The 27,457-nt window shown below is 37.5% G+C and overlaps 1 protein-coding gene across 4 annotated transcripts in view; it reads left to right on the top strand.

The window, feature by feature from the left end:
* WDR76 (WD repeat domain 76) overlaps positions 1 to 25,618 on the top strand; it is a 56,789-nt gene extending 31,171 nt beyond the window's left edge. For 3 of the 4 annotated variants that reach the window (XM_045900190.3, XM_045900187.3, XM_045900189.3), the window contains 5 exons: positions 10,872 to 11,030; positions 16,740 to 16,957; positions 18,160 to 18,312; positions 20,150 to 20,203; positions 25,025 to 25,618. In XM_045900190.3, coding sequence (XP_045756146.1) covers positions 10,872 to 11,030; positions 16,740 to 16,957; positions 18,160 to 18,312; positions 20,150 to 20,203; positions 25,025 to 25,280 — 840 coding nt within the window. In that variant the 3' untranslated portion in view covers positions 25,281 to 25,618. The remainder of the gene's footprint in view (positions 1 to 10,871; positions 11,031 to 16,739; positions 16,958 to 18,159; positions 18,313 to 20,149; positions 20,204 to 25,024) is intronic. The other variant, XM_045900188.3, reaches the window with a different exon arrangement.
* Positions 25,619 to 27,457: the final 1,839 nt, after the last annotated feature.

Genomic DNA, 27,457 nt, shown 5'->3' with positions numbered 1-27,457 from the left:
TAATTGCCAGGAAACTGTTATACCTTTAAATGTATATATGAAAAGATCACACAGAGTTCTTAGTTTTCTAATTATGTTTATATTTATTTATTTTAAGATTTTCATTTATTTATTTTTCGAGAGAGTGCGAGCGTGCAGGAGCATGGGCAGGGGGGAGGGGTAGAGGGGAGGGGCAGAGGGAGAAGGAGACTCCCTGCTATGCAGGGAGCTGGATTCTAGACTTGATTCCAGGAACCTGGGATCATGATCTGAGCCGAAGGCAGATGCTTAACCGACTGAGCCACCCAGGCACCCTCTAATTATGTTTAAAATAAAGTTTTTGGACTGGGAAAAATATCTTCCTAGGGATCTGCTTAGGATAATCCCATTTGTTTTTTAATGAGTTACAAACAGATACTGAATTCCCTTCATTGTACATATAATTCTGCATGGATTGCTTTTGGTGGTCACAAAATTGGAAAAGCCAAGTTAATATTCTCTGAATTTATTTTCTTATTGGCAAAGTAGAACAAAGGCCTGAAAAATACCATAAGGACAATAAATGGAGATGAAGACACTATGGTAACTTGAAGCTGGTTGGGGTTAATAAACAGATTTTGTGAGAAGAAGAGAGAGATAAATACCAAATTCTCGTTTGTTTTTGGAGCATAAGTTCTTCCTTATTTTGATAAAGTGTGAGTGAGGGTGGGAGGTAAAAGTATTCGGTAAATAAAACAAGTAGAGAAGTGGGAAGAGGTCTAAAAATAGTATAAGGTAATAAAAGCTAAGAGATGAGTTTCATGGGTCAGAGTTAGACAAACCTTCTTGCAAGTAAGTTAAAAAGAATGGGAGTAAAGGCCATTGGTTTTGAAAATGGGGTATCATTAGTTGAGAGAATAGCTTCAACAATGAGGTAAGGAAGGAACACAGACTTTGAGTGAATAAAAAAGAATGGGGTAGTGGAAGAAATGAAAGCAATGGATAAAGATCATTGGTTGAAGAACTTTGAAAAGGAAAAATAGAAAATTAGCATAGTCAAGTGAAAATCTTTTCAGGGTAGATTGATTTGTACAGAGTTGAAGACATGTATAAAAGTCCCTTTGTCATGTCTTTCCTGGTGACTTCAAAATCTGTATTACTAGGTCTCTATAGTCTAGTATCTCTGTCAACCTTCTGATTGTCCCAGACACTTTGCCATCATGTTAACAGCTTGAGCAGGTCTAAAACTCAATACTGCTGCTTTCCTGTGTGCATCCCCCAGCTCCCCTAGTTTAAAACAAAATTAACTTGATCAAAACATAATTTATATATTATAAAATTCATGTTTTAAATGTACAATTCAATGATTTTTAATAGCTTTACTGAGTTGTATAACTATCTTCATACTCCAGTTTTAGAACATTTTCATCATTCCTAAAAGGTTCCTCTTGGCTACTTAGATTTAATCCCTCAATTAATTACTCTTATTCCCAGGCAGATCTCCATAAATTTGCCCTTTTTGGACATGTCATATAAATAGAATCATACAGTATGTGGTCTTTTATGTTAACTTCTTTCTCTTAGAGTTATGTTTTCAAGGTTCATTTATGTTTTAGTATATATCAGTATTTCAATCTTTTTAAATTGTTGAACAGTATTCCATTGTTTATACCAGATTTTGTTGATCCATTTTATCACTTGATAGATATTTGGATTGTTTCCACTTTTTGGCCATTCTGAATAATGCTACTATAAACATTTGTGTACACATTTTTTTTGGAAATGTGTTATTCCTCTTGGGTAGGTATGGGGTAGAATTGCTGGGTCTTATGGTAATTTGTTAACATTTTGAGGAACTGCCACTGCATTCCAAAGTGATTGCCTCATTTAATATTCCCACCAGCAACATATGAGGGTTCTAATTTTTCCACATGCTCACCAGTGTTTATTATTGTCTGTCTTTTTGATTATAGCCTTTCTGGTGGATGTGAAGTGGTATCTCATTGTGGGTTTGATTTGCATTTCCCTAATGACTAATGATGTTTAGCATCTTTTATGCCATTTGGATATCTTTGGTGAATGGCTTTTTTTTTTAATTAAAAAATTTTTTTTATTAGGTTTGTCTTATTGAATTAGAAGAGTTTGTAAATTCTAGATACAAATTCTTTATTAGATGTGTTTTGCAAATATTTCTTGTAGTCTTTGACATTTTTTCATTTTCTTAATGCTGTCTTTTTTTTCCTTAATGCTGTCTTTTGAAGTGCAAAAGTTTTGAATTTTGATGATGTCCAATTTGTCAAAAATTTTTTAATGGACTGTGCTTTTGGTGTTATATCTTAAAAATTTTTGTCTAGCCCCAAACTTTTTTTTTTTTTTAAGATTTTATTTTTATTTATTTGACAGAGAGTGAGAGAGCACAAGTAGGGGGAGCAGCAGAGGGAGAGGGAGAAGCAGGCTCCCCGCCAAGCAGGGAGCCTGATGAGGGGCTTGATCCCAGGACCCTGAGATCATGACCCGAGCTGAAAGCAGTAGCTTAACTGACTGAGCCACCCAGGCGCCCCAGCCCCAAGCTTTAAAGAGCTTTTCCTGGTTTTTTGTTCTAAAAATTTTATAGTTTTTCCTTTCACATTTAGTTTGCTGATTCGTCTTGAGTAATTTTTAAATATGATGTGAGGTAAGGGCCCAAGTTTATTTTTTTGTATATGAATATCCAGTTGTCATTTGTTGAGAAGACTATCCTTTCCCGCATTGAATTGCCTTGACACTCCCTCAGTTTTTCCTCTTAACTTTCTGTCAGATTGCTAGTGTCACCTGGAATCAAAAGTTGAGTTATCTTTTATTAAGTCACCCAATTACCCATTCATTCCTTCATTCATTCCACATTTATTGAGTATTTTGTGCTAAGTAATATTCTAATGATTTCCCAGCCATTAGACATTTGTGAGCAAAGACTGTCTCTGCCCTCTTAGATTTTAGAATTTAGTGGCCAAAGCAGCATTAATGAAATAATGGCCAAATACATAATTACATATTTGATAAGTGGAGTGAATTATATACTGTGATTAATGGCCTGAAGGAAAAGTAGTGTAAATGAAAACACACTACAGGGGGCTAGCCTAATTTGGGGGATTAGGGCAAGCCTCCTTTCCCCTTTCTTACCAAGTAAAGAAAGGGGAAAGGGTATTTCAGGCAAGGGGAAGAGTATGTCAAAGACCTTAGGCAGGGGAAAACCTACCTGATACATTTAAGAACCTGGAAGAATGTTCATATGGCTGGAGTATAGACCGCAAAGGAATGAACAAGAGGGATTATGCTGGGCCAGGGCCCCATCTCCTCTTTTAGAATTGCCATACTGGTTTTAAATGGTACTTGTATTTCCAGTTTTCTTATTCCAATCCACTGTGCACAGATAGTCATTTCTAGGCTCAAAACAAACTGGTCTTGTATTCAATTAGGTTTAAAGTAGTAAGAAGTACTCTTTTTTTTTTTAAGATTTTATTTTATTTTATTTTAAAGATTTTATTTATTTATTTGAAAGAGAGAGAATGAGAGAGAGCACATGAGAGGGGGGAGGGTCAGAGGGAGAAGCAGACTCCCTGCCGAGCAGGGAGCCTGACGCGGGATTCGATCCCGGGACTCCAGGATCATGACCTGAGCTGAAGGCAGTCGCTTAACCAACTGAGCCACCCAGGTGCCCTAAGATTTTATTTTTTACTTAAAAATAATATCTAATGTGGGGCTCGAATTCATAACCCTGAGACTGTGAGTTGCATGCACCACCGACTGAACTAGGTGCCCCTAGAAGCTCTGTTAACCTGGTATATTCATATTAAAATGGGCAATTGGAATTTTGCATAGAATGAGTAAAAAGCAGTCAAATCAGTAAGTAAAAAAAAAAAGAAAAGAAACTTAGAGCAGTAAGGAAGAAGTATAACTTAATGCAGTGTACTTCTTTAGCTCAGCTGGGGAGTGGGGGCCACAGCATAGTTTAGCTTCTACCTTGCCCTACAACCAAAATCCATATTGGTGAATTGACCAAACCCTGAGGATTTTCACCTATATTCTCAAAACTAGAGAGAAGTACATTGAGTAGATATTTAGATTTTTTCCTCTTTTGAGTGAGGAATAGGGAAAGCGGGGAAACAGGGGAAGTGGGGAAAGTGAACAGTAGGACTCATTCTCTACAAAGGAAATTTTCTTGGTCTGTGGGAGTGGTATAAGCCACGTCCTTCCCCAGAAACCTGCCAAGTAGGTGGTATAAATCCTGATATAAAATAATGAATAGAATCTCCCAGTCTAGGAATTCCAACAAATACAGCATACTGTTTCAGCTGAAACCACCTATCTACCTCCCTCCTCCTGCTCCCTACCCCTATCTTTCCTCTTGGTTACAGGAAAGCCTGTCTTTTTCTGAGGAAAAAATGAACTGATGTCAGATACTGGGAGAAAGAGTCAACATATTATATCAGAGCATCTAACATGGACAGAGCAATTCAAGCATGATGGAAAGGAAAAGAAATGACTTGGCAACTAGACAAACACTATTGCGAAAACAACAGAAGAACCTAGCATGCAAAGACAGACCTAGAAGAGAAACATAACCCAAGGAAAGAAAGGAAATTCTTTTCAGTTCCAGACTGTAGAACTCTATTGTTCAGTATAGTAGCTACTGGTTCTAAGAGACTGTTTACATTTATGGGGCACCTGGGTGGCTCAGTCAGTTGGGCATCTGCCTTGGGCTTAGGTCATGATCTCGGGGTCCTGGAATCGAGCCCTGCATCGGGCTTCCTGTGCAGTGGGGAGTCTGCTTCTCTCTCTCCTCTGCCCCTCCCCACCTGCTCATGTGCTCTCCCTCCCTCTCTCTCTCAAATAAATAAATCTTTTTTTAAAAAAGACTATATTTAAATTAAAAAAGAAAATTTAGTTCTTCAGTTACACTAGGCACTTTTTTTTTTTTTAAGATTTTATTTATTTGACAGAGAAAGACACAGCGAGAGAGGGAACACAAGCAGGGGGAGTGGGAGAGGGAGAAGCAGGCTTCCCGCGGAGCAGGGAGCCCGATGCGGGGCTCGATCCCAGGGCCCTGGGATCATGACCTGAGCCGAAGGCAGACGCTTAACGACTGAGCCACCCAGGCGCCCCTACACTAGGCACTTTTTAAGTGCTTAATAGCCACACATAGCTAGTGGATACTACATTGATAGTGCACACATATAACATTTTTTTCATCTCAGAAAGTTCTTTTGGACAGTGCTGCTGTGGAGCAAGTTAATAACATTATTTGGTAAAATAATACTCAGAAATAAGATGATAAAACGAGAATGAGATGGAAAAGGGGATTGCAGAACTAAGGAAGCAAATTGAAGATCAAATAGAAACTAATAAATTAGACAAAAGCAAGGAACAGAATAGACATTGCTGAAAACTAAATTACAGTCATTAAAGATTTGAGGTAATCTCAAACACAGACAAGCCAATAGGTAAGGGAAGACAGTCAAAGATGACCCAACAGTGGAACAGAAAATATATTCAAAGAGAATTCTTCTGAAAAGACACAATGGAATTGGCAGATTGAATGTGTATACCATGTTCTAGGAAAACTTGAAACTTAAAGGATAAAGAATTCTTTAGGCAGAATAAATAAATTATATTCAAGGGAAAGAGTCAGGCTTTTCTGTTTTCTTCAACAGTATTTCATGTAATGTCTACAAAGTTCTGAGGGAAGTATGGCCCAGAATACTTAGCGGCCCAAGATACATTTCTAATTAAAGGCAGCTGGTAGGTATTCTCACATGTGAAAAAACTCAAGAAATTCAAGACCTGTGAGTTCATCTAGAAAAAAAAAAAACAGCAAATCTCAGCCAATTAAGAGTAAATCAAAATTAAGAATTGAGGTATGGAGAAGCTTGACAAAAGAATTGGTGATGGGCATTGAATCCTTTCAAATGCAGAACTAATATTAAATAGCTATATGAGCTATGTTTATGGAACTGGATGTGAGTGTTATCAACCTGGACAAAATAAAAATAATAATATAACAAAATAATAGAGATGGAGAAAGGGGAGATTGGTGAAGGGATGAAAATAATGCTCTCAATCAACAGAAAATGTCTAAAATTGAGACATAGTTAAAAAAATAAAGCATAATGACTACCACTCCTTTTGTTTTATACTTTTTCCTTTTTAGGGGATATCGCTTGATATAGTTACAAATACAGTTGACCCTTAACATGGTTTGAACTGTGTGGGTCCACTTATACACGGATTGGAAAGTTTTTTGGAGATTGTGACAATTTGAAAAAAACTTGTAGATGAACCATGTAGCTTAGAAATACTGAAAAAATTAAAAAAGGTGTGTCATGAATGCATAATATACATGTAGATACTAGTCTATTTTTTCATTTACTACCATAAAATATATACAAATCTATTTTATAAAAAGTTAACATTTTTCAGATCTTCAGCAAACACAGATCCTATGTGGCACCATTCACAGTCAAGAGAAATGTAAATAAATGTAAAAATGCAGTATTAAATCATAACTGCATAAAATTATTGTTATACTATTGTACTACTCTAAAAATCTCCTAGCTATTCTGTTGCTATTGTGGTGAGCTTAATTAAAGAAGTATCTCCTTGAAACACCAGTCATCTCCATGTGCACGGTTTATCTCCCATAAATTGTGTATTGCTGAAAAAGTGATCTCTCGAGATTCTTGCATATTTTTCATTGTCTTTAGTGCAATACTATACACCTTGAGTACACCATAGGACTCATATGAAGTGCCACTAATGATTCTGGGAAGTGCGCCCAAGAAACAGAAAATTCAGGACAGTACAGGAAAGAGTTGAATTGCTTGATAAATACTATAAATTGAGGTCGGTAGCAGCAGTTACCCGGCATTTCAAGATAAATGAATCTAGCATAAGGACTACTGTAAAAAAAAAGAAAAAATTTGTAAAGCCCTTGCTGCAGCTACTCCAGCAGATGTGGAAAGCCTTGTACTTTTTGCAAAATACCTTTTTATCTCGTATTGAAGATGCCGCTTTTATGTGGGTATAGGATTGCTCTAAGAAAGACATACCTATAGACTAATATGATTTGAGAAAAATTGAAGTCATCATATAACAAAACAAATGGAAGGTGAAAGATCTAAAGCTGGAGAATTTAATGCCAGCAAAGGATGGTTTGATAATTTTAGAAAGAAGTTTGTCTTAAAAAATGTCAGGATAACAGGAGAAGCAGCATCTGCTGACCCAAGACTGCAGACAAGTTCCCAGACACCATTAAGAAAATTACTGAGAAAGGGTATCTGCCTGAACAGGTTTCTAATTCAGAGGAAAGTGCATTCTGGGAAAAAAAAAAAAGTGCCACAAAGGACATTTATTAGTAAGGAAGAGAAGTGAGCACCAGGATTGAAGGCAGGAAGGAATAGGCTAACTCTGCTCTTCTGTGCAAATACAGTTGGGTTTGTGATCAGGACTGCCCTCATCTATAAAGCTGCTAATCCCCAACCTTGAAGGGAAAAGATAAACATGAGGTGCCAGTCTTGGCTGTACAATAGGAAGTCCTGGAAACAAGAGCACTTTTCTGGATTGGATTCATTAATGCTTTTTCCCTGAAGTCAGGAAGTACTTTGTCAGTAAGGGACTGCCTTTTAAAGTTCTTTTGATATTGGACAATGCCCCTGGCTACACAGAACCCCATGAGTTCAACACCAAAGGCATGAAAGTGTTGCCCCCAAACATGGTGTCTCTAATTCAACCTCTAGATCAAGGGGTCATTAAGGACCTTTAAGGCTCATAGCACATGGTACTCTATAGAAAAGGTTGTCAACACTATGGAAGAGAACCTCAGCAGAGAAAACATGAAAGTCTAGAAAGATAACACCATTGAAGATACCATTGTTGTTATAGAAAAAGCCATGAAAACAAGCCTGAAAGAATAAATTCCTGCTAGAGAAAACTATGTCCAGATGTACATGACTTCACAGGATTTATGACAGAGACAAGGAAATCATGAAAGAGATTGTGGTTATGGCAAAAATGGTGGGAGTGAAGGGTTTCAGGATATGGATCTTGGAGGAATTCAAGAGCCAAAAGACTCCCCACCAGAGAGAGGAATTAAGAGAAGAATGCTTGTTGGAGGTGAGTGCTTCTGAACCAGTGCCACATGATGAAGCAGTTTTAGAAAACAAATTGACATTAGTCAATCTGGCAGAAGCATTTTGATTATTCAGGGCTGCTTTTGACTTTTACAACATGGACCCTTCTGTGGTATGGGCACTGTAACTAAAGCAAATAGTGGAAGAATTGGTACTATATGTATAGAAATATTTTTAGAGATACGAAAAAACAAAAAAGTCAGAAATTATGATGTACTCCATAAAGTTACACTCAGTGTGCCTGCCTCTCCTGCCTCTCCATCTACCGTCTCCACCTCTTCTGTTGCTGTCACCCCTGAGACAGCAAGGCCCAGCTCTTCCTCATCCTCAGCCTACTCAGCGTAAAGACAGTGAGGATGAAGACCTTTATGATGATCCATTCCACTTAGAAAATAGTCATCCTGCTGTACAGTTAATAAATTTATCTGTTGTAGGATGCCTGGGTGGCTCAGTCAGTTAAGCGTCTGCCTTCGGCTCAGGTCATGATCCCAAGGTCCTGGGGTCAAGTCCCATATTGGGTTCCTTGCTCAGCAGGGAGCCTGCTTCTCCCTCTGCCCCTCCCCCTGCTCGTGGTCTCTCTCTCTCTCTCTCTCTCTCATGCTCTCAAATAAATAAAATCTTTGAAAAAATAAAATTTATCTGTTGTATATGTGTCTGTCTTCATGTGAAAATCTAGTAACTGTACAACTGTAAGCAAGAAGTATATGAGACATTTTTGTGTCATTATCATCCTCATCGCCTAAGTAGTCATTGTGTAGAACATCGTATGCAAGACTTGTATGGAAGTGGATAGCCTTTCCTTACATAGGCATAAGGTGGATAGTATTTAATATAAAATTAATAATGTGTTAGCTTTCTTACTGTTTTATAATTTTGCTTTCAAAGAATTATATTACCATAGAGTATATCTTTCTCTCTTGTTATTGAAGAAACTATTAGCCTATCATCACAGATAAGTGGCTTTTTTTTTTTTTTAAAGTAACTTTCCAGTACTGCCTTGTGAATATGACTGTAATACCATATACCATATTATAGGGAGTCATTCATTAGTGTATAGGCTAGGCTACTGTGAAGCTATTGTATTGATTACACTAGGCTATCATAAAGCAGTCCTATTGCCACTTTATTATCAATGCATGAGTTGTTACACCTGTCAGTAAATATGAATTTGTTTTTCACATCTTTTCATTTTTGATGTTTAGTGTTAGTAATATATATAATATCTGCAGTGTTTTGTATCATTTAAGATAATATTGACAGGTACTGACATGATTTATCTAGTAAACAGATGACATAAACTTATGGTATTGAAAAACAATGCAGTACTGTGAATGTATTTTCTTTTCCTTATGATTTTATTATTTCTTTTCTCTAGCTTACTCTATTGTAAAAGTACAGTATATAATATGCATAACATACAAAATGTGTTAATTGACTGTTTATGTTATTATTAAGGATGTCAGTCAACAGTAGGGTATTAGTAGTTAAGTTTTGGGGTAGTCAAAAGTTATATGTGGTTCAACTGCATGGTGAGTTGGTGCCCCTAATTCCCAGCTGTACTCAAACTTCAAAAATTCCTTCAGCCTGATTTTCTTTTATTATTTTGAAGTGTAGTTAAATTTAATACTATTAAAAATGGCATATGTAGCATGGTCTTATTTTTTTCTAAATTTCTCCTCTGTCATTCTAACTGTTTAAGTACATATAAAGACATAATAGCTTAGTATTTTAATGATAATTTTAGGTAATTTTGGATTTGGAGTGATTTTTAATAATTGTCTTTCTACATTTCTGTATTTAGGTTTTTTATAACAATGGAGAGTTTTGTTTTTCTAAAAAATAAACGCTATACACAAGTATGTGAAGATATTTACAGTGGTTAACTCTGGATAGGATGAGGAGTGAATATGATTATAATTTTTTCCCTTTCTTTCCTTTAAAAAAATTCTTCTGTTTAAATTTAAAATAAAAAAAGACGAAAACAAAAATGCTTGAGTATTTCAGAGCAGATTAAGCCAGATTTGGAGATGATAGTTCTGATTCATAATATGACATATGGCATAGGAATATAGCTTATCCAGATCTGAGAAGTGATGATTTAGGAATTGGTAATCCAGTTGTGGAAAGGATAATCCCTAGAAGTAGTAATAATATTAATGTGGAATTGAAATACATGCATTTTTCATGGTATATTTAGGGGATAGAACATGGGTCTTGAACTCATGACCCTGAGATCAAGACTGGAGTTGAAATCAAGGGTCGTCAGAAGCCCCAGGGATAAAATATTTTTTAAATTATCATTTTGTGTCAGGACCAAATACCTTATGAAAATTGTGCTTAGACTGATTTATAGAAGCATGCTGAGGAAGCAAAGTAGTAATGGTATTGGTATGTTTTTAGTATTAGGGAATTATGCTGTATGTGAAATAAAGAGCAGATTTCTCATTTCCTGAGGATTTCATGAACTAAAGTCATAATAAACAGTAATTTTTTTCCTTCTGCATTATGAGAAAACTAGTTTGCTAGTTGCTGGAAACTGTTAAATGTGACAATATTGTTGGATTGAAAATTAGAAAAATAATTTAGTGATAATAGAAAGTTTTTAGTTCTGACCTTCTGAATGAGGTGGGCATAATTACAGACTAAGAAAAGACTGAATGTAATACAGACATAAATAGTTTAATGACAGAAAGTGTTACTACTTTTCACTAGTTTTTGTCTCTCTCCCTGCTCCCAACTCTCTTACAGACTCACCAATCTAAAGAAGATGGAGTTTATGTTTTCCAACCCCACAGTCAGCCTGTTAGTTGTCTTTACTTCTCACCTGCGAATCCAGCTCACATACTGTCACTGAGCTATGATGGCACGTTACGCTGTGGGGATTTTTCGAGGGCTATTTTTGAAGAGGTAAATGTTAATGTGTTTACATATTGACTTGAGATGATATTCTGGATTCTTTATGAAATGCCACATGAATGATTATTATACCAATCAGAGTGGGTGAAGTGATATAGAATAGAAACTTTAGAAGTACACAACTTAAGTTTGAATCCCAGACCATTTGTTACTACTTGTGTGACCTTGGAAGTTATTTAACCTCTTTGTGCATCAATTTCCTTAGTTGTGAAATGGGATGTTAATAGTACCTACCTCATAGGGTTGTCATGAGGATTGAATGACTTGAGGCAGATTAATTAAGTGGTCAGAATACAGCCAGACACGTAAGTGTTTGCTCTTACTATTTTTTAATTTATGTAAAAGCTTTTATTTATTTATTTATTTATTTATTTTTTTAAAGATTTTATTTATTTGACAGAGAGAGACACAGCAAGAGAGGGAACACAAGCAGGGGGAGTGGGAGAGGGAGAAGCAGGCTTCTTGCCAAGCAGGGAGCCCGACGTGGGGCTCGATCCCAGGACCCTGGGATCATGACCTGAGCCGAAGGCAGACGCTTAACGACTGAGCCACCCAGGCGCCCCAAAAAAACTTTTATTTTGTATTACTATTTTTTTTTATTAAAGTATAGTTGACACACAATGTTACATTCGTTTCAGGTGTACTACATAGTGGCTCACCAACTCTATACATGATGCTGTGCTCACCACAAGTGTAGCTACCATCTGTCATCATGCAGTGCTACTACATTACCATTGATTGTATTCCCTATGCTGTACATTTTATCCTTTTTTATTCCTGTATTTATTCCATTACTAGAAGCCTGTATCTGCCATTCCCCTTCACTCATTTTGCCTATTCTACCCCCACCCCTCCGAATCCCTCTGACAATCACCAGTTCTATTTATGGTCTGTTCCTGCTTTTTTTGTTTTGTTCACTTGTTTTTTAGATTTCATATAAGTGAAATCATGCTATTTGTCTTTCTCTGTCTGACTTAATTTCACTTAGCAAAATTAGGCAGTAATCTCTTTTATTTTTGCTTTTGTTTCCCTTACCTTTGGAGACGTACCTAGAAAAATGTTGCTAAGTCTGGTGTCAAAGAGATTACTGCCTATGTTTTCTTTTAGGAGTTGTATGGTTTTATTTTTTTAAAGATTTTATTTATTTATTTGAGAGAGAGAATGAGAGAGAGAGAGCATGGGGGTGGGTCAGAGGGAGAAGCAGACTCCCTGCTGAGCAGGGAGCCCGATGTGGGACTCAATCCCAGGACTCCAGGATCATGACCTGAGCCGAAGGCAGTTGCTTAACCAACTGAGCCACCCAGGTGCCCCAAGGAGTTCTGTGATTTTAGATCTCACATTTAGGTCTTTAATCCATTTTCAGTTTTTATTAATTTATTAATTAATTTTTAAAGAAGCTCTACACCCAATGTGGGCTTGAACTCATGATGACACAATCAAGAGTAGCATGCTCTACCAACTGAGCCAGCCAGGCACCCCCATTTGGGTTTATTTTTGTGTATGGTGTCAGAAAGTGGTCCAGTTTCATTTTTTTCATGTAGCTGTCCTGTTTTCCCAGCATCATTTATTGAAGAGACTGTCTTCCCCATTGTATATTCTTGCCTCCTTTGTCATAGATTAATTGACCATATAATCATGGGTTTATTTCTGGGCTCTCTATTCTGCTCCGTTGATCTATTTTTGTCCCATACCATACTGTTTTGATTACTACAACTTTGTAATATATCTTGAAATCTGGGATTGTGATCCTCCCCATCTTTGTTCTTTCTTAAGATTGCTTTGTTTATTTGGATTCTTTTATGGTTCCATACAAATTTTAGGATTGTTAGTTCTAGCTCTGAAAAATGCTTTTTGTATGTTGATAGGGATTGCACTGAATCTGTAGATTACTTTGAGTAGTACGGACATTTTAACAGTATTGGTTCTTTCAGTCTGTGAGTATGGTGTATCTTTCCATTTGTGTCATCTTCAATGTCTTTGGTCATTTTATAGTTTTCAGAGTACAGGTCTTTTATGTCCTTGGTTAAGTTTATTCCTAGTTAGGGGCGCCTGGGTGGCTCGCTCAGTTGTTAAGTGTCTGCCTTCGGCTCAGGTCATGATCCCAGGGTCCTGGGATCGAGCCCTACATCGGGCTCTCTGATCGGTGGAGAGACTGCTTCTCCCTCTCCCACTCCTCCTGCTTGTGTTTCCTCTCTCGCTGTGTCTCTCTCTGTCAAATAAATAAATCTTAAAAAATAAAATAAAATAAATTTATTCCTAGTTATTCTTTTTGGTGCAATTTTTTTAAAGATTTATTTATTTATTTGAGAGAGAGAGAGTGGGGGTGGGGTAAGGACAGAGGGAGAGGGAGAGAAAGTCTCAAGCAGCCTCTGCACTAAGTGAGCACCTCACAACTGTGAGATCACGACCTGAGCCAAAACCCAGAGTCGGACACTTAACCAACTGTGCTACCCAGGCACCCCTTTTTGGTACAATTGTAAATGGAATTGTTTTCTTAATTTCTCTTTCTGCTACTTTGTTATTATGAGTGTATGTAAATGCAACATATTTCTTTATATTAATTTTGTATCCCGCAACTTTCCTGAATTCATTTATTACTTCTGATAGCTTTTTGGTGGAGTCTTTAGGGTTTCCTATGTAGAGTATCCTGACATCTGCAAACAGTGACAGTTTTATGTTTTCCATATCAATTTGGATGCCTTTTATTTCTTTTTGTCTATTGTGCTAGGACTTGCAGTACTATGTTGAATAAAACTGGTTAGAGTACACATCTTTGCCTTGTTCCTGATCTTAGATGAAAAACTCAATTTTTCACCAGTGAGGGTGATGTTGGGTGTGTGTTTGTCTTTCTTTCTTTCTTTTTTTTAAGGCTTTATTTGTTTGATGGCACCTGGATGGCTCAGTCGATTAAGCATCTGCCTTCAGCTCAGGTTGTGATCCTGGGGTCCTGGGATTGAGTCCCGCATCGGGCTCCCTGCTCTGCCGGGAATCTGCTTCTCCCTCTGTCCCTCCTCCCACTCGTTCTCTCAATCTTTCTTTCTCTCTCTCAAATTAAAAAAAAAAAAAAAAAGATTTATTTGAGAGGGAGTGCATGAATGAGCAAGGGGAGGGACAGAGGCAAAAGGAGAGAGAGAAAATCCTGAAATAGACTCTGTGCTGAGCATGGAGCCTAACTCAGGACTCGATCCCAGGAACCCGAGATCGTGACCTGAGCTGAAAACAAGAATCAGCCTCTCAACCAACTGTGCCACCCAGGCAGTATATACCTTTCTGGACATTTCATATAAATGGAATCTCACAATTTGTAGTCTTTTGTGACTGCATTCTTTTACATAATAATGTTTTCAAAGTTCATCCATGTTGTAGAATGTGTCGTTACTTCATTCCTTTTTTTTTTTTAAAGATTTTATTTATTTATTTAATAGAGAGAGAGACAGCATGAGGGGGAACACAAGTAGGGGGAGTGGGCGAGGGAGAAGCAGGCTTCCAGCTGAGCAGGGAGCCCGATGCGGGGCTCGATCCCAGGACCCTGGGATCATGACCTGAGCCGAAGGCAGTCGCTTAACCAACTGAGCCACCCAGGCGCCCCTACTTCATTCCTTTTTATGGCTGAGTAATATTTCACTGTATGGATATACCACATTTTACTCATCCATTCATTAGTTGATGAACATTTGGGTTGTTTTCATTTTTTACTATTGAAAATAATGTTGTTATGGACATTGATGTACAAGTTTTTTTGTTTTTGATGTACAAGTTTTGTGTGAACATATGCTTTCATTTCTCTTGGGTATATACCTATGAGTGGAGTTCCTTGGTCATATGGTAACTGTGTTTAATATTTTGAGGAACTATCAAACTGTTTTCCAGAGTGGCTTCACTATTTACATACTTATCAACAATATATGAGTATTCCAATTTTTCCACATCTTTGCCAACACTTACTGCTGGTGACTGTAGCCATCCTAGTGAGTATGAAGTCATATGCCATTATGGATTTGACCCTCATTTCCCTAATGATTAATGATGCTGAGTGTCTTTTCACCTGCTTATTGGCCCTTTGTATTTATTTAGAGAACTGTTGATTTCTCTAAATGTTGGATTCTTTGTCTCATTTTTAATTGGGTTATCTATCTTTTTAGTACTGAGTTGTAAAGTTTCTCCACTTACATATTTAAAGTCAGGTTTATTGAGGTGTAAGTTATATACAATAAAATTTATCCTTTTAAGTGTATGGTTCTATGAGTTTTGGCAAATTTTTTACACCTATGTAACTGCCACCACAATCAAGATATAGAAAATTTCCATCACCTGAAAAAAATCACCTTGTGACCTTTTGTAGTCAGTCCCCTCCCCCTTCCCACACTCCTGACAACCACTGATATGATTACTGTCCCTATAATTTTGTCTTCTCCAAGATGTCAAATAAATGGAGTCATATGGTATGAAGTTTTTTATGTCTGGCTTCTTTCACCTAGCGTAATACTTCTAAGATTCATCCATGTCGTTGCATGTATAAGTAATGTGCCCCTGATACTACTGATGGAACAGTTACCTTGTGTTAGGCATTAATCTGAGAGCTTTATATATGTATTGTTAAACCTTATAACACCCTATGAAATAAGTAATGTTATCCCCATTTAACAGTTGAGAAAACGAGGTAAAGAGGTTTATTGGCTTGCTCAGGGACATAAATGGCAGTGCTAGAATTTTCACTTGGGTCTGTCTGACTCCACTGCAATTAAGCTCCTGCACTTAGCCATTTTAATATACTGACTGAATACTTCAGGTTTTATTTGGGGCTTTTTTGGATGTACAGGGGTTGTGATGCCTTCGGTATATTAATTTGTTAACCTCAGTTTATAATAGTATATATAACTTTGTATTAAAACTAAAAATCAGCAACTAGTGATTCAGTGTTAAGAATTGTGGTTAGGTATGCTTCCAGAAAGTGCGCATATACTTACAAGCATATGGAGGTAGAGTTTTTTTCATTTGCACTAATGGATTCATACTATATACGTTTTTGCAACTTGCTTTTTTCACTTGGTAGTATGGACAGATTGTAGTACAAATCTGTCTCATTCTTTTTAGCAATGCATGGTGTTTCAAAGTAGAGATGTACCATCATTTATTTAAACAGGTCTCTTTTGGTGGACATTTAGGTTGCTTCTTATTGCTATTATGTGGATGCAATAGGCATCTTTATATATATCTTAGATAAATTATTGGGTCAGAGGGTACAAGCATTAAATATTTTGATACATGTACTCTGATTAGTTGTCAGAAATTTGTTATTTATTTATTTACACTTCTACCAAGAGTGAGTGAGTGATGAGCGTTTGGCCATATATTTTTGGACTTGGTTGGCAAAATTACTTGGTATATTAAGGTATTTCAGTTGGGTGGAATTCACATTTAGTTCATTTCCTAGTAAGTGTCACAGAATAGATCTGCAGCTGAGGTTTATTGGATTTAAGAGATTTGGCATGTAACCCTGAGATGGGTGGATGGGCTATTTGATTGTAGGTGAGTCTCACAGCTGATCAATGCCTTGGTTTCCATCTCTGTAAAACAAGATGATCATTTTGCCCTGTGCATTCTGTGGGATGATGGGAGGATAAATGAAATTATTAGGTAAAGTGTTTTATAACTTTTTTACCAAAGAATTTATACGTTGGTTGTTATTTGTATCCTTAGGTATATAGAGATGAAAGAAGTAGCTTTTCCTCTTTTGACTTCTTGGGAGAAGATGCCTCCACTTTAATAGTAGGACACTGGAATGGAAATATATCACTGGTAGATAGACGGACATCTGGAACTTCTTACGAGAAACTTATCAATTCTTCTTTGAGCAAAATAAGAACTGTTCATGTCCACCCAGTGCATAGACAGTATTTTATCACTGCAGGATTGAGGTATGTTCTTCATAAAGTTTTGTGATTTATGCCTTTTAAAGTTAGGAATACTGTTCTATTTATTTGTTTTTTAAAGATTTTATTTATTAGAGACAGAGTGAGTGCAAGTGGGGGGGAGGGGGGAGAGAGAGAGAGAGAATATCCTCAAGCCAACTCTCTGCTGAGTGCGGAGCTCGATGCTGGGCTTGATCCCAGGACTGAGATTATGACCTGAGCTGAAACCAAGAGTCGGACGTTTAACCGACTGAACCATCCAGGTGCCCTGAGGGACTACTGCTGTAGTTTGGATGTCAAAGATAACTGACTTCTGTGATACCCATATAGCTAAATAATTTTTCTTTCTACAACAATTGAGGTTTTTTGAGTATGATTTTTTTTTTAAAGAGAGATTCTTTTGAAAAAAAAGATTCTTTTGGATTTAGTGAATAGTGAAAGTATTAAAACAAAAACACATTTTTGTTTTCCTTGACATGTGCATTTACTATTTTTTTTTAAGATTTTATTTATTTATTTGAAAGAGAGAGAATACGAGCAGAGGGGAGGGGCAGAAGCAGACTCCCTGCTGAGCAGGAAGCCCAATGCGTAGCTTGATCCCAGAACTCTGAGATCATGACCTGAGCCAAAGGCAGATGCGTAACCGACTGAGCCATCCAGGCGCCCCCATATTCATTTACTTCTAGTCTTTTGAGAAGAAAACTTGTAGGGTGGCTCAGATGGTTAAATGTTTGCCTTCGGCCCAGGTCATGATCTCCAGGTCCTGGGATCGAGCCCCATGTCCAGCTCCCAGCTCAGTGGGGAGTCTGCTTCTCCCTCTGCCTCTGCCTCTCCCCCTGCTTATACTCTCTCTGTCTCTCAAATAAATAAATAAATCTTAAAAAAAAAAACAAAGTTAAAAAAGAAAACTTGTAAAAAAAAAAAAAAGTTATATGTGACCTATAACTTGGTCCGTGTTTTTATTTTCTTCTGAGAGACTGGAAAACCAACTAGAATCTTGTCTCAGTATTATCCACTGGCTTCATATATATTCTGTAGTTATGGAATTTTTCTAATATTTCATTTTTTATCTATACAGTGTTTGTAAAATTATTACAGATCAAAGTGTTCTTCAATGTAATGAGTATTCTATGTGTCTGTGTTCAGCACTGTTTGAGAGCTCACTACATGTACTGTGGCAACACTGAGAATTATTCCTCCGCTTACAGGGATATTCATATTTATGATACAAGGCACCTGAATCCCAGGAGAAGCCAGCCTTTGATTTCTTTGACTGAACACACAAAGAGCATCGCTTCTGCCTATTTTTCACCTCTTACTGGTAACAGAGTAGTGACCACATGTGCTGATTGTAAGCTGAGGTAAATTGGGGAGATAGAAATGCATTTTTTTTTTTTTTAAGATTTTATTTATTTGACAGAGACATAGCTAGAGAGGGAACATAAGCAGGGGGAGTGGGAGAAGGAAAAGCAGGCTTCCCACGGAGCAGGGAGCCCGATGTGGGGCTGGATCCCAGGACCCTGGGATCATGACCTGAGCCGAAGGCAGACGCTTAACCACTGAGCCACCCAGAAATGCATTGTTAAGGAATCTAAAGAGTCTGTAGCTAGTGTAAACCAGTAGCTTTGTTTACTACTGCTCCCTATTAAATTGCTAGTTTTATTGTTTTGTAGCCATTTCTATGTTCCTGGCCAAATCAGTAACCTGTATTTAAAGGTTTTTCAGCAGTTTTGGGGTCTGGAAATTTCCTTGAGTTTGGCAGGGAAGGTCTGTAGGTACCCCAGGGGGTAGATGTCAGGCTTCCCTTTCAGCACTGAATGGTCCCAGAAGTCCCAATAAAACCAGGCTTGTGATATGTTGGAAGAAAGATAATTTTAACATAGGGACAAACTCTTAGGTTGGGCTAGTGGGGTCTACCCTACACATGAAGTGCTCAGTGGAAATTGCAGAGCCCCAGGCCATGGGCAGGCAGAAAAGATAGTAATAATTTGGCTTCTGTACAAACGACTGGATACAGTTTTATGGTTTTAGCTTTGGTACCTTTCTATAGCTACTTCCTAAAAATGGCTTTAAACATGTAATATAAATCACTTGAACCAAAAACAGAAAATAATGACAATAAAAGAAATGTAGAGAAGTTAATACAACCACAAAGGAAATGATTTTGTTCTCTTCTATAATCCCTGATTTTCTTAGCATTATAAGCATTTGTCATTTTATAAGAGTTTTACCGTAAGTGATTCTGGAGTTCATTCATTATTCATTCAGCAAGTATCTGTTGAATGTATACTGTGGGCCAAGCTTTAGAAAGGCATCTGATTTCTGTTTAGACTCTTCTGTTGGGAAGAGCATAGTCTTCACTTTGTGACAGTTTACTAGAAACTGTGCCTAATTTCTAGTAAAGTTTGTGAGTATTACCAGGAGGGTACATTAAGAGATTTAGTCACTAGACAGTGGCAGCGCATTGTCCCCTTTCTACCCATACAGTTTTCTTTGTCTCAGAAGCTACCAATTTTAACCATTCCTGTTCATTTGCACTGCAGAGTTTACATTAGCTGTTAGTGATTTAGCTTTCTAGTAATTTAATTAGGCAATAAGCTTTAGGTGCCAAGAAACTATACTGGAATTGCTAGGTGCAAGAAGAAGGGGGAGGTGGTGTGATGTGGTTAGTTTCTTTACCTAGTGGAGACTTCTAGACTCTTTGAGCTACCCCACAAGAACTCCTCCCCGTGGTTACTGGTCAGTCATAGTCTTGCCAGCATCTGGAAATGACACTGTTCAGTCCCTCAACTAATGAGTCTCATGGGGAAATTGCTCTTGATATGTGCAAAAACTTTTAGGTTATTTGTACATTTTCAGACCACATCCCTTTATATATGATCTATAATTATTGTGAATCTCAATATAGAATCCAGATTATCACTTTATAATCTGCATTTTAAATTTGGGGTAATAGTGTTTAAATAAATTATTTCTACACCAAACTACAAAGCACTGAATTTTATGATATTTCTTGTAATTTTTGTTAAATATATTAGCTGAAGCTTGTTAAATCCTGATTCTATATATTTTAAAGTAGCAATCATATTTCATGTCATGAACCAATGAAAAACTTGTTAAATACACTGATTTTCTTTCAGAAAAATTTTAAGAAACAGTAAAAAGGGTGTTACTTTGTTCTTGATCTTTGTTTTGCAGAATCTTTGACAGCAGCTGTATATCCTCTGAGATTCCTCTGCTCACTACCATCAGGTAGGTTTCCATATGCTGAATAATGTAGACCCTGGATTGCTATTAGCTATATGTTGGAGTGCACACATTAGACATCTGATTGTCAAAGAGATGTAATAGGTTTGAATTTTTGTATTACACTGTTTAAATGTCCCAGGTTGCTAGTTCCTATCCTAGTTCCAGAAGGGTTCTTGCTTCCAGGTTCCCTGTATCTTTTAAAGGGTTCAGTACCTTTTAGTTGGTAGTTGTTCTTTGCAGCTGGGTGGTTATTTTTGGTTAAGGTGAATGACTTTATTCCAACTTGAATTACTCATGTTATCTTATTAAAGAAGATTGTAACCTCTTACCTGCTGTGAGGCCATCTAAAGCTCTTTTGTTTGTACCTGTTTGTTGTGGGCTTAAAGGGTTTCCCTACCTTCCCACTTACTTTCCCTGGTTACCCTCTTTTGCATCTGCTACTTTTAATGTATGTATTTTACATCCAACTTTTGTCAGTGCCTTCTTCTAGACATACCTCTTTATCAGTATTTATGAAGTTGGGACCAGAGTGTGCAATATATGTTGATTGTTACATCATACATTTTATAGTCTATGGAGGCTACATTTAAGTGTGTTTGTGTCCTTTCTTACAAATTTTCCCATCTTCATTTCTTTTTTCAAACTTTATGCCCAGTAAGCATTGATTCTTCCTTCTCCCTCCCTTCCAGACCTTGGCAACCATCTTTCTGCTTTACATTTCTGTGATTTTAACTACTTTAGATCCTTCATGTGAGTGGAATCACACGGTATTTGTCATTCTGTGACTAGCTTATTTCACTCGACATCATGTCCTCAGTGTTCACTTATGTTCTATCATGTGACCTCCTCCTTTTTTAAGGCTGCGTAATATTCATTGTATGTATATACCACATTTTCTTTATTCATTCATCTGTCGATGGACATTTGGGTTGTTTCTACCTCTTGGCTATTGTAAATAATGCTGCAATGAACATGGGTGTGCAAATATCTCTTCAAGATCCTGCTTTGAATTCTTTTGGATATTACCCAGGAAGAGGAATTTTTTAATTTTTTGAGGAACCTCCATATTGTTTTTCTGTAGGGGCTGCACCATTTTACATTCCTACCAGCAATGCATCAGGGTTCTAATTTCTCTTTATGTTCGTCATTCTGCTCTTTTATTAGTGATTATCTAAATGGTTGTGAGGTAATACCTCATTGTGGTTTTGATTTGCATTTCTGTAATGATTAGTGATGTTGCACTTTTTTTTCATTTTTTTTTTTGGCCATTTATATATCTTCTTTGTAGAACTGTCTATTCAAGTCTTGCCCACTTTTGAATTGGGTCATTTTTGTTTTGAGTTGTAGGAGTTCCTTACATATTATGCATATTAACCCCTTACTGAATATATGATTTGTAGGTATTTTCTGCTGTTTTGTGGATTGTCTTTCACTCTGTTGATTGTTTCCTTTGGTGCACAGTTTTGAGTTTGTTATAATCCTGTTATTTCTTTTTCTTGTCCAATTGGTTATCAAGTGACTGCTCAGAATGTCCCCCTTATCAAATCCTTGTTGGTATAATGGCGATGCCTCACATGCAGGATCTGGCTACCTGTGCAGTTGTCAACACCTGGAATTTAGATTAGTGTCTCTAGTCCTTCCAGATTTCCAATAGTATGTTGGATAGAAATGGCAGGAGTGGGCATACTTGCCTTTTCCCTGATCTTTGAGGAAAAGCTTTCGGTCTTTAACCACTGAGTATGATGTTAGCTGTGGGCTTTTCATATATAGCCTTTATTATGTTGAGATAGTTTCCTTCTGTTCCAGTTCATTGAATGTTTTTATCATGAAAGGGTATTGATTTTGTTAAATGATTTTTCTGCATCAATTGAGATGATCATATTGTTTTTTTTTTTTTTTAAAGATTTTATTTATTTATTTGAGAGAGAGAATGAGAGAGAGAGCACATGAGAGGGGAGAGGGTCAGAGGGAGAAGCAGACTCCCTGCTGAGCAGGGAGCCCGATGCGGGACTCGATCCAGGGACTCCAGGATCATGACCTGAGCCGAAGGCAGTCGCTTAACCAACTGAGCCACCCAGGTGCCCCGATCATATTGTTTTTGTCCTTTATTCTGTTAATGTGGTATACTCTGTCAATTGAGTTTTGTATGTCGAATCATCCTTGCATTCTAGGGATAGATCCAACGTGGTTATGGTGTATAATCCTTTAAATGTGCTATTGAACTCATTTTATTAGTATTTTTATTTATTTATTTATTTATTTATAAAGATTTTATTTATTTGACAGAGACACAGCGAGAGAGGGAACACAAACGGGGAGTGGGAGAGGGAGAAGCAGGCTTCCTGCTGAGCTGGGAGCCCGATGTGGGGCTCGATCCCAGGACCCTGGGACCATGACCTGAGCCAAACGCAGACGCTTAATGGCTGAGCCACCCAGGCGCCTCTATTTATTTATTTTTTAAGATTTTATTTTATTTCTTTGACAGACAGCGAGAGAGGGAACACAAGCAGAGGGAGTGGGAGAGGGAGAAGCAGGCTTCCCGCTGAGCAGGGAGCCTCATTTTGTTAGTATTTTGTCAGTATCAGTATTCATTAGGGATGTTAGTCTGTAATTTTATTTTCTTGTAGGGTCCTTGTCTGGCTTTGGTATCAGAGTAGTGCTGGCCTCCAATAAGTCTGGAAGTGTTCCCTTATCCTCAGTTGTTTGGAAGAATTTGATGAGCATTGGCATTATTTATTTATTTAGGGAGAGAGGGCGGATCGGGGGAGGGGGAGAGGGAGAGAGAGAATCTTAAACAGGCTCCACACCCAGAGTGGAATCTGATGTGGGGCTCAGTCTCACAGTCCTGAGATCATGACCTTAGCCAAAATCCAGAGTTGGATGCTTAACTGAGCCACCCAGGCGCCCCTGGGTTAATGCTTTAAATGTTGGGTAGAATTCTCCAGTGAAGACGTCTGATCCTGGGCTTTTTCTTTGTTGGGAAGTTTTTGATTGCTGTTTTAATCCCCTTAGTTATAGGACTATTTAAATTTTCTATTTCCTCATGATTCAGTCTTGGTAAGTTGTATGTTTTTGAGAATTCTATCCATTTCTTCTGGGTTAACCAATCTGTTAGCATATAATTGTTTATACTATTCTCTTATAATCCTTTTTTATTTTTGTAAGTTGTAATATCCTCTCTTTCATTTCTCATTTCAGTTACTTGCATTTTCTTTTTTTTTTCAATCTGGGTGAGGGCTTATCAATTTTGTTGATCTTCTCAAAAAACCAAGTCTTGTTTTTCTATTCTCCTTTCATTTAGCTGTGCTCTAATCTTTATTATTTCCTTCCTTCTGCTAACTTTTGGTTTAGGTTGTTCTTTTTCTAGTTCCTTGAGGTGTAGTGTGTTGATTTTGAGATCTTTTTTTTTATTTTTTAATTTTTAAAATTTTTAAAAGATTTTATTTATTTGATAGAGAGGGCGAGCACACAGATAGGCAGAGTGAAAGGGAGAAGCAGGCTCCCTGCTGAGCAGATCCCGATGTGGGTCTCCATCCCAGGACCCTGGGATCATGACCTGAGCCAAAGGCAGATGCTTAACTGACTGAGCCACCCATGCCCTGCCTTTTTTAAAAAGATTGATTTATTTTAGAGAGCGAGTGAGCACGAGTGGGGAGAGAGGGAGAAGGAGAGAAGCAGGCTCCCTGCTGAGGGTGGAGCCTGACAAGGGACTTGATCTCACCACCCTGAGATCATGACCTGAGCAGAAATTGAGTTGGACGCTTAACTGGCCACACAACCACCCGAGATCTTTTCTTTTTTAGTATTCACTGCTATAAATCTCCCCCTTACTATTGCTTTCATAGCATCCCATAAATTTTGGTATGTTTTCATTTTTCATTTGTTAGATCTTTTCTAATTTCCGTTGTGATTTCTTCTTTGAGCCCCAAATGTATTTTTTACTTTAAAGTTGTATGGAATATAAAATGATTTCAGGGTTTGGTTATCAGGGGAATACAAATATGGGATTACAGATCCTATTGAAATGGCAATAACATAGATTCTATATTTTTTACTTCTAGGGCTTCTTCTGTTTTGTATGTGTAAAAAAAGGGAGGGCATGGAGTCCATTGAGCTACGAAATAGTGAACCAAAATGGTGCTATTTTATTTTATTATTTTTTAAATGTTTTATTTATTTATTCATGAGAGTCAGAGAGAGAGACAGAGAGAGGCAGAGGCAGAATGGAGAAGCAGGCTCCCCGCCTAGCAGGGAGCCTGATGCGGGACTCAGTCCCAGGACCCTGGGATCATGACCTGAGCCAAAGGCAGACACTTAACCATCTGAGCCACCCAGGCACCCCAGGTGCTATTTTAATAGACAGTGACCATCCACTGAGTACAACCACTGTAGTTGGCAGTGGAGATTCAGAAGTATAGAAGATACCATCTCTGTCCTGATTTTTACTTTTATATGAAGGATGAAATTAGGCTGATGGTAACTCAGTAACTTAATGAAGTGAAACTTGGCAGAGAAAACCAGCATTTAGGAGCAATGCCATGTTTACCCTCTGCCTATTGCTGCCTTAAGTTATTTAACACTATCCTTTTTTTTTTTTTTTTTTTAAGATTTTTATTTATTTATTTGAGAGAGAGAATGAGAGACAGCACGAGAGGGAAGAGGGTCAGAGGGAGAAGCAGACCCCCCGCTGAGCAGGGAGCCTGATGTGGGACTCGATCCCGGGACTCCAGGATCATGACCTGAGCCGAAGGCAGTTGCTTAACCAACTGAGCCACCCAGGCGCCCCTTAACACTATCCTTTAAAAAAATTGTTTTTTTCACTAGGCACAACACTATCACTGGGCGATGGCTGACCAGATTCCAGGCTGTGTGGGACCCTAAACAAGAAGATTGTGTCATAGTTGGCAGCATGGCTCATCCACGACGGGTAGAAATCTTCCATGAGACAGGAAAGCAGGTGCATTCTTTTTTTGGTGGAGAATGCCTTGTCTCTGTGTGTTCCATCAACACTATGCACCCAACTCGGTATATTTTGGCTGGAGGTAATTCCAGTGGGAAGATACATGTTTTTATGAATTAAGAAAGCTGCTGAGTGTTTGGTTTAGCAACACCAATTTGTTCAAATTAATCAGTGTCTAAGGAGCCTAGTAATTCATGTGGCTTGGCCTGTTTTTAATATGTTCTATTTAGTGAATATAAAATTGCTTTATTAATAAGAACTGTGAGCAGAATGTATACAGTTACATACTTAACATGTTTAGTAAGGAAGAAGCCTTTTAAGTTGTTTCTTTAGGGTGGGAAAAGAATTTGAGAGGAGGCTGTGATGCCTTCAGCACTTTTAATCAGGCAGTATGTTGAGAAATTCTGGCATTATAAATTACAAAGCTTTGATCAGTATTAAAAGTTTTTTTGGTTTAATGATATGGTTTTGATTCTGTAGTGATATTTGGATTTGTGGTTTATTTCATGGTTTGGAGTGAATATTTGTAGACTTACACACTGGAAGGGATCCTGAAAGGTCATCTAACTTAGTGATTTTGAAACTTAATTTTTTTAATGGAGAACTCTTTTTTTTCCCCCCCTCCTGCCTTTAAATTAAAAGTAAAATCCTAAGATAATTGTTGAGGAGCCTTTAGTTCACTTGGACAGGGGCCTGGGTCTTTGTGTGCTGACCCTTTTACCTCCTCTAGATGGCTCCTGAAGCATGAGCCAAGGGATTGTAGGGCTTCTAGGAACAGGGTTTTGATCTGCCTGACCCTTGTAATCCAGTGTGAGATTGCCTTCAGACCAGTGTTTTCCAGACTGCGGTTTGTAGCTATTCACATGAAATCAGTGTAGCCATGACCAGCCTTTAAAAAAAGGAAAAGGAAAGAAATAGTAAAGAATAATAAATGTAATTAGAGTAAGTGTTGTTTTGTGAAACTTAGTAATATGTGCATACATATATGTAAGTGTATATGCATATGAATATTCTGATGTAAAACATGTCTTTATTACTGTGGTACTACTGTGGGTCATAGTTAAAGAAGTGAAAGCTCCTGCCTTAGAAGGTCCCAGACACCCTTTTCTGTCCCTGTCTTTAAACTCTCCAGAGGAGATTCATTAGCCTATTAAGTGAATACCTTCATTCCTAATTCATACTGGGGGGAAATGTTATGATAAACCACTTTTGGCATTTTGTCATAAACTTTTTTTTTTTCCCCAGAAGTTAGGGCAATGTGAATGTGTTTGTTGTTGGAAGGGTAGCTTCTTAACTCAGTGACTAACATTACCGTGTGATAGCACCTATCTGACTTTTTTCATTGCTCTTCATTGCCAAACTACTACTGAAAGACTATTGTAAATCATTTTTGGCAATATGTTTGAATTCTAAGAGGAAATATCTTCTCAAATTATATATTACAGAAATAAAATGACATGTATAATTTCCTTCTCTGTAATGAGAGGTTAAGTCTAATTTTGAGGCCTAGTTTATTAAGTAGGTTGTGAGTGTTTATAAGTAACAAGAGTTCTCTATTTTCTTGATGATAGGCGTATAGGAATTGGTAAGTGAAACGGAACATTAATTTATGAAATGGAAAGTAAAGCTAAATGAGGTTGACTTCTATTAAACTGCCTGGAGATGGTAAATGAAGCCTCTAGGCTTCCTTTCCCTTTTTGATACCACTTCAGTTCACAGGTTCCAGGGTGGCAACTTCTGTGAGAACTGCTCTTTTTTTTAACGATATTGAAATTAGCACCATCCTTTAAGCTTTGAATACTTGGTCGTAATTGCCTGGTTTCTGCAATAAATGTTAGCATATTCTTGATGTTTCTCACTTTTGTGGTTTCTTTTGCCATTTTAGCTTCATAAACTGTGCTATTTATATTTAATTCCACTTAATAGACTGTCTTCTTGAGGCAATATGCAGGAAGGAAGGAGAGTGTGGGGGGACTTGTTTCTCAGTGAAAAGCTCTATAATGGAGTAATTGTTTAAATCTAGAAAACACGTAAAGTAAAATTGTCTCCCTTAGGACATCCTTAAACTATAATCTGTTGTGAAAGGTACTTCTCCCAGAGACTTGCTTAAAACTGTGTGGCTTCTGTAATTATTTGTATATTACAATTGCTCTCTCTTTTTGGGATAAACCTTTTTTTTAGGTTGTGCTTTATGATATCCCTTAAGCATGTAAGCTCTGTATTCCACTTGAATCATTTTCTTTGAGATGCCCAGCCTTTCTTATGTGACTTTAAGGAGGAAGGAGATGATTCTCGTC

Source organism: Mirounga angustirostris, unplaced genomic scaffold (genome assembly GCF_029215605.1).
Source record: "Mirounga angustirostris isolate CCGP_5_RB_7025 unplaced genomic scaffold, mMirAng1.0.hap1 SCAF_9, whole genome shotgun sequence".
Lineage (NCBI taxonomy): Eukaryota > Metazoa > Chordata > Mammalia > Carnivora > Phocidae > Mirounga > Mirounga angustirostris.
This window is presented reverse-complemented; position numbering and strand designations above follow the sequence as displayed.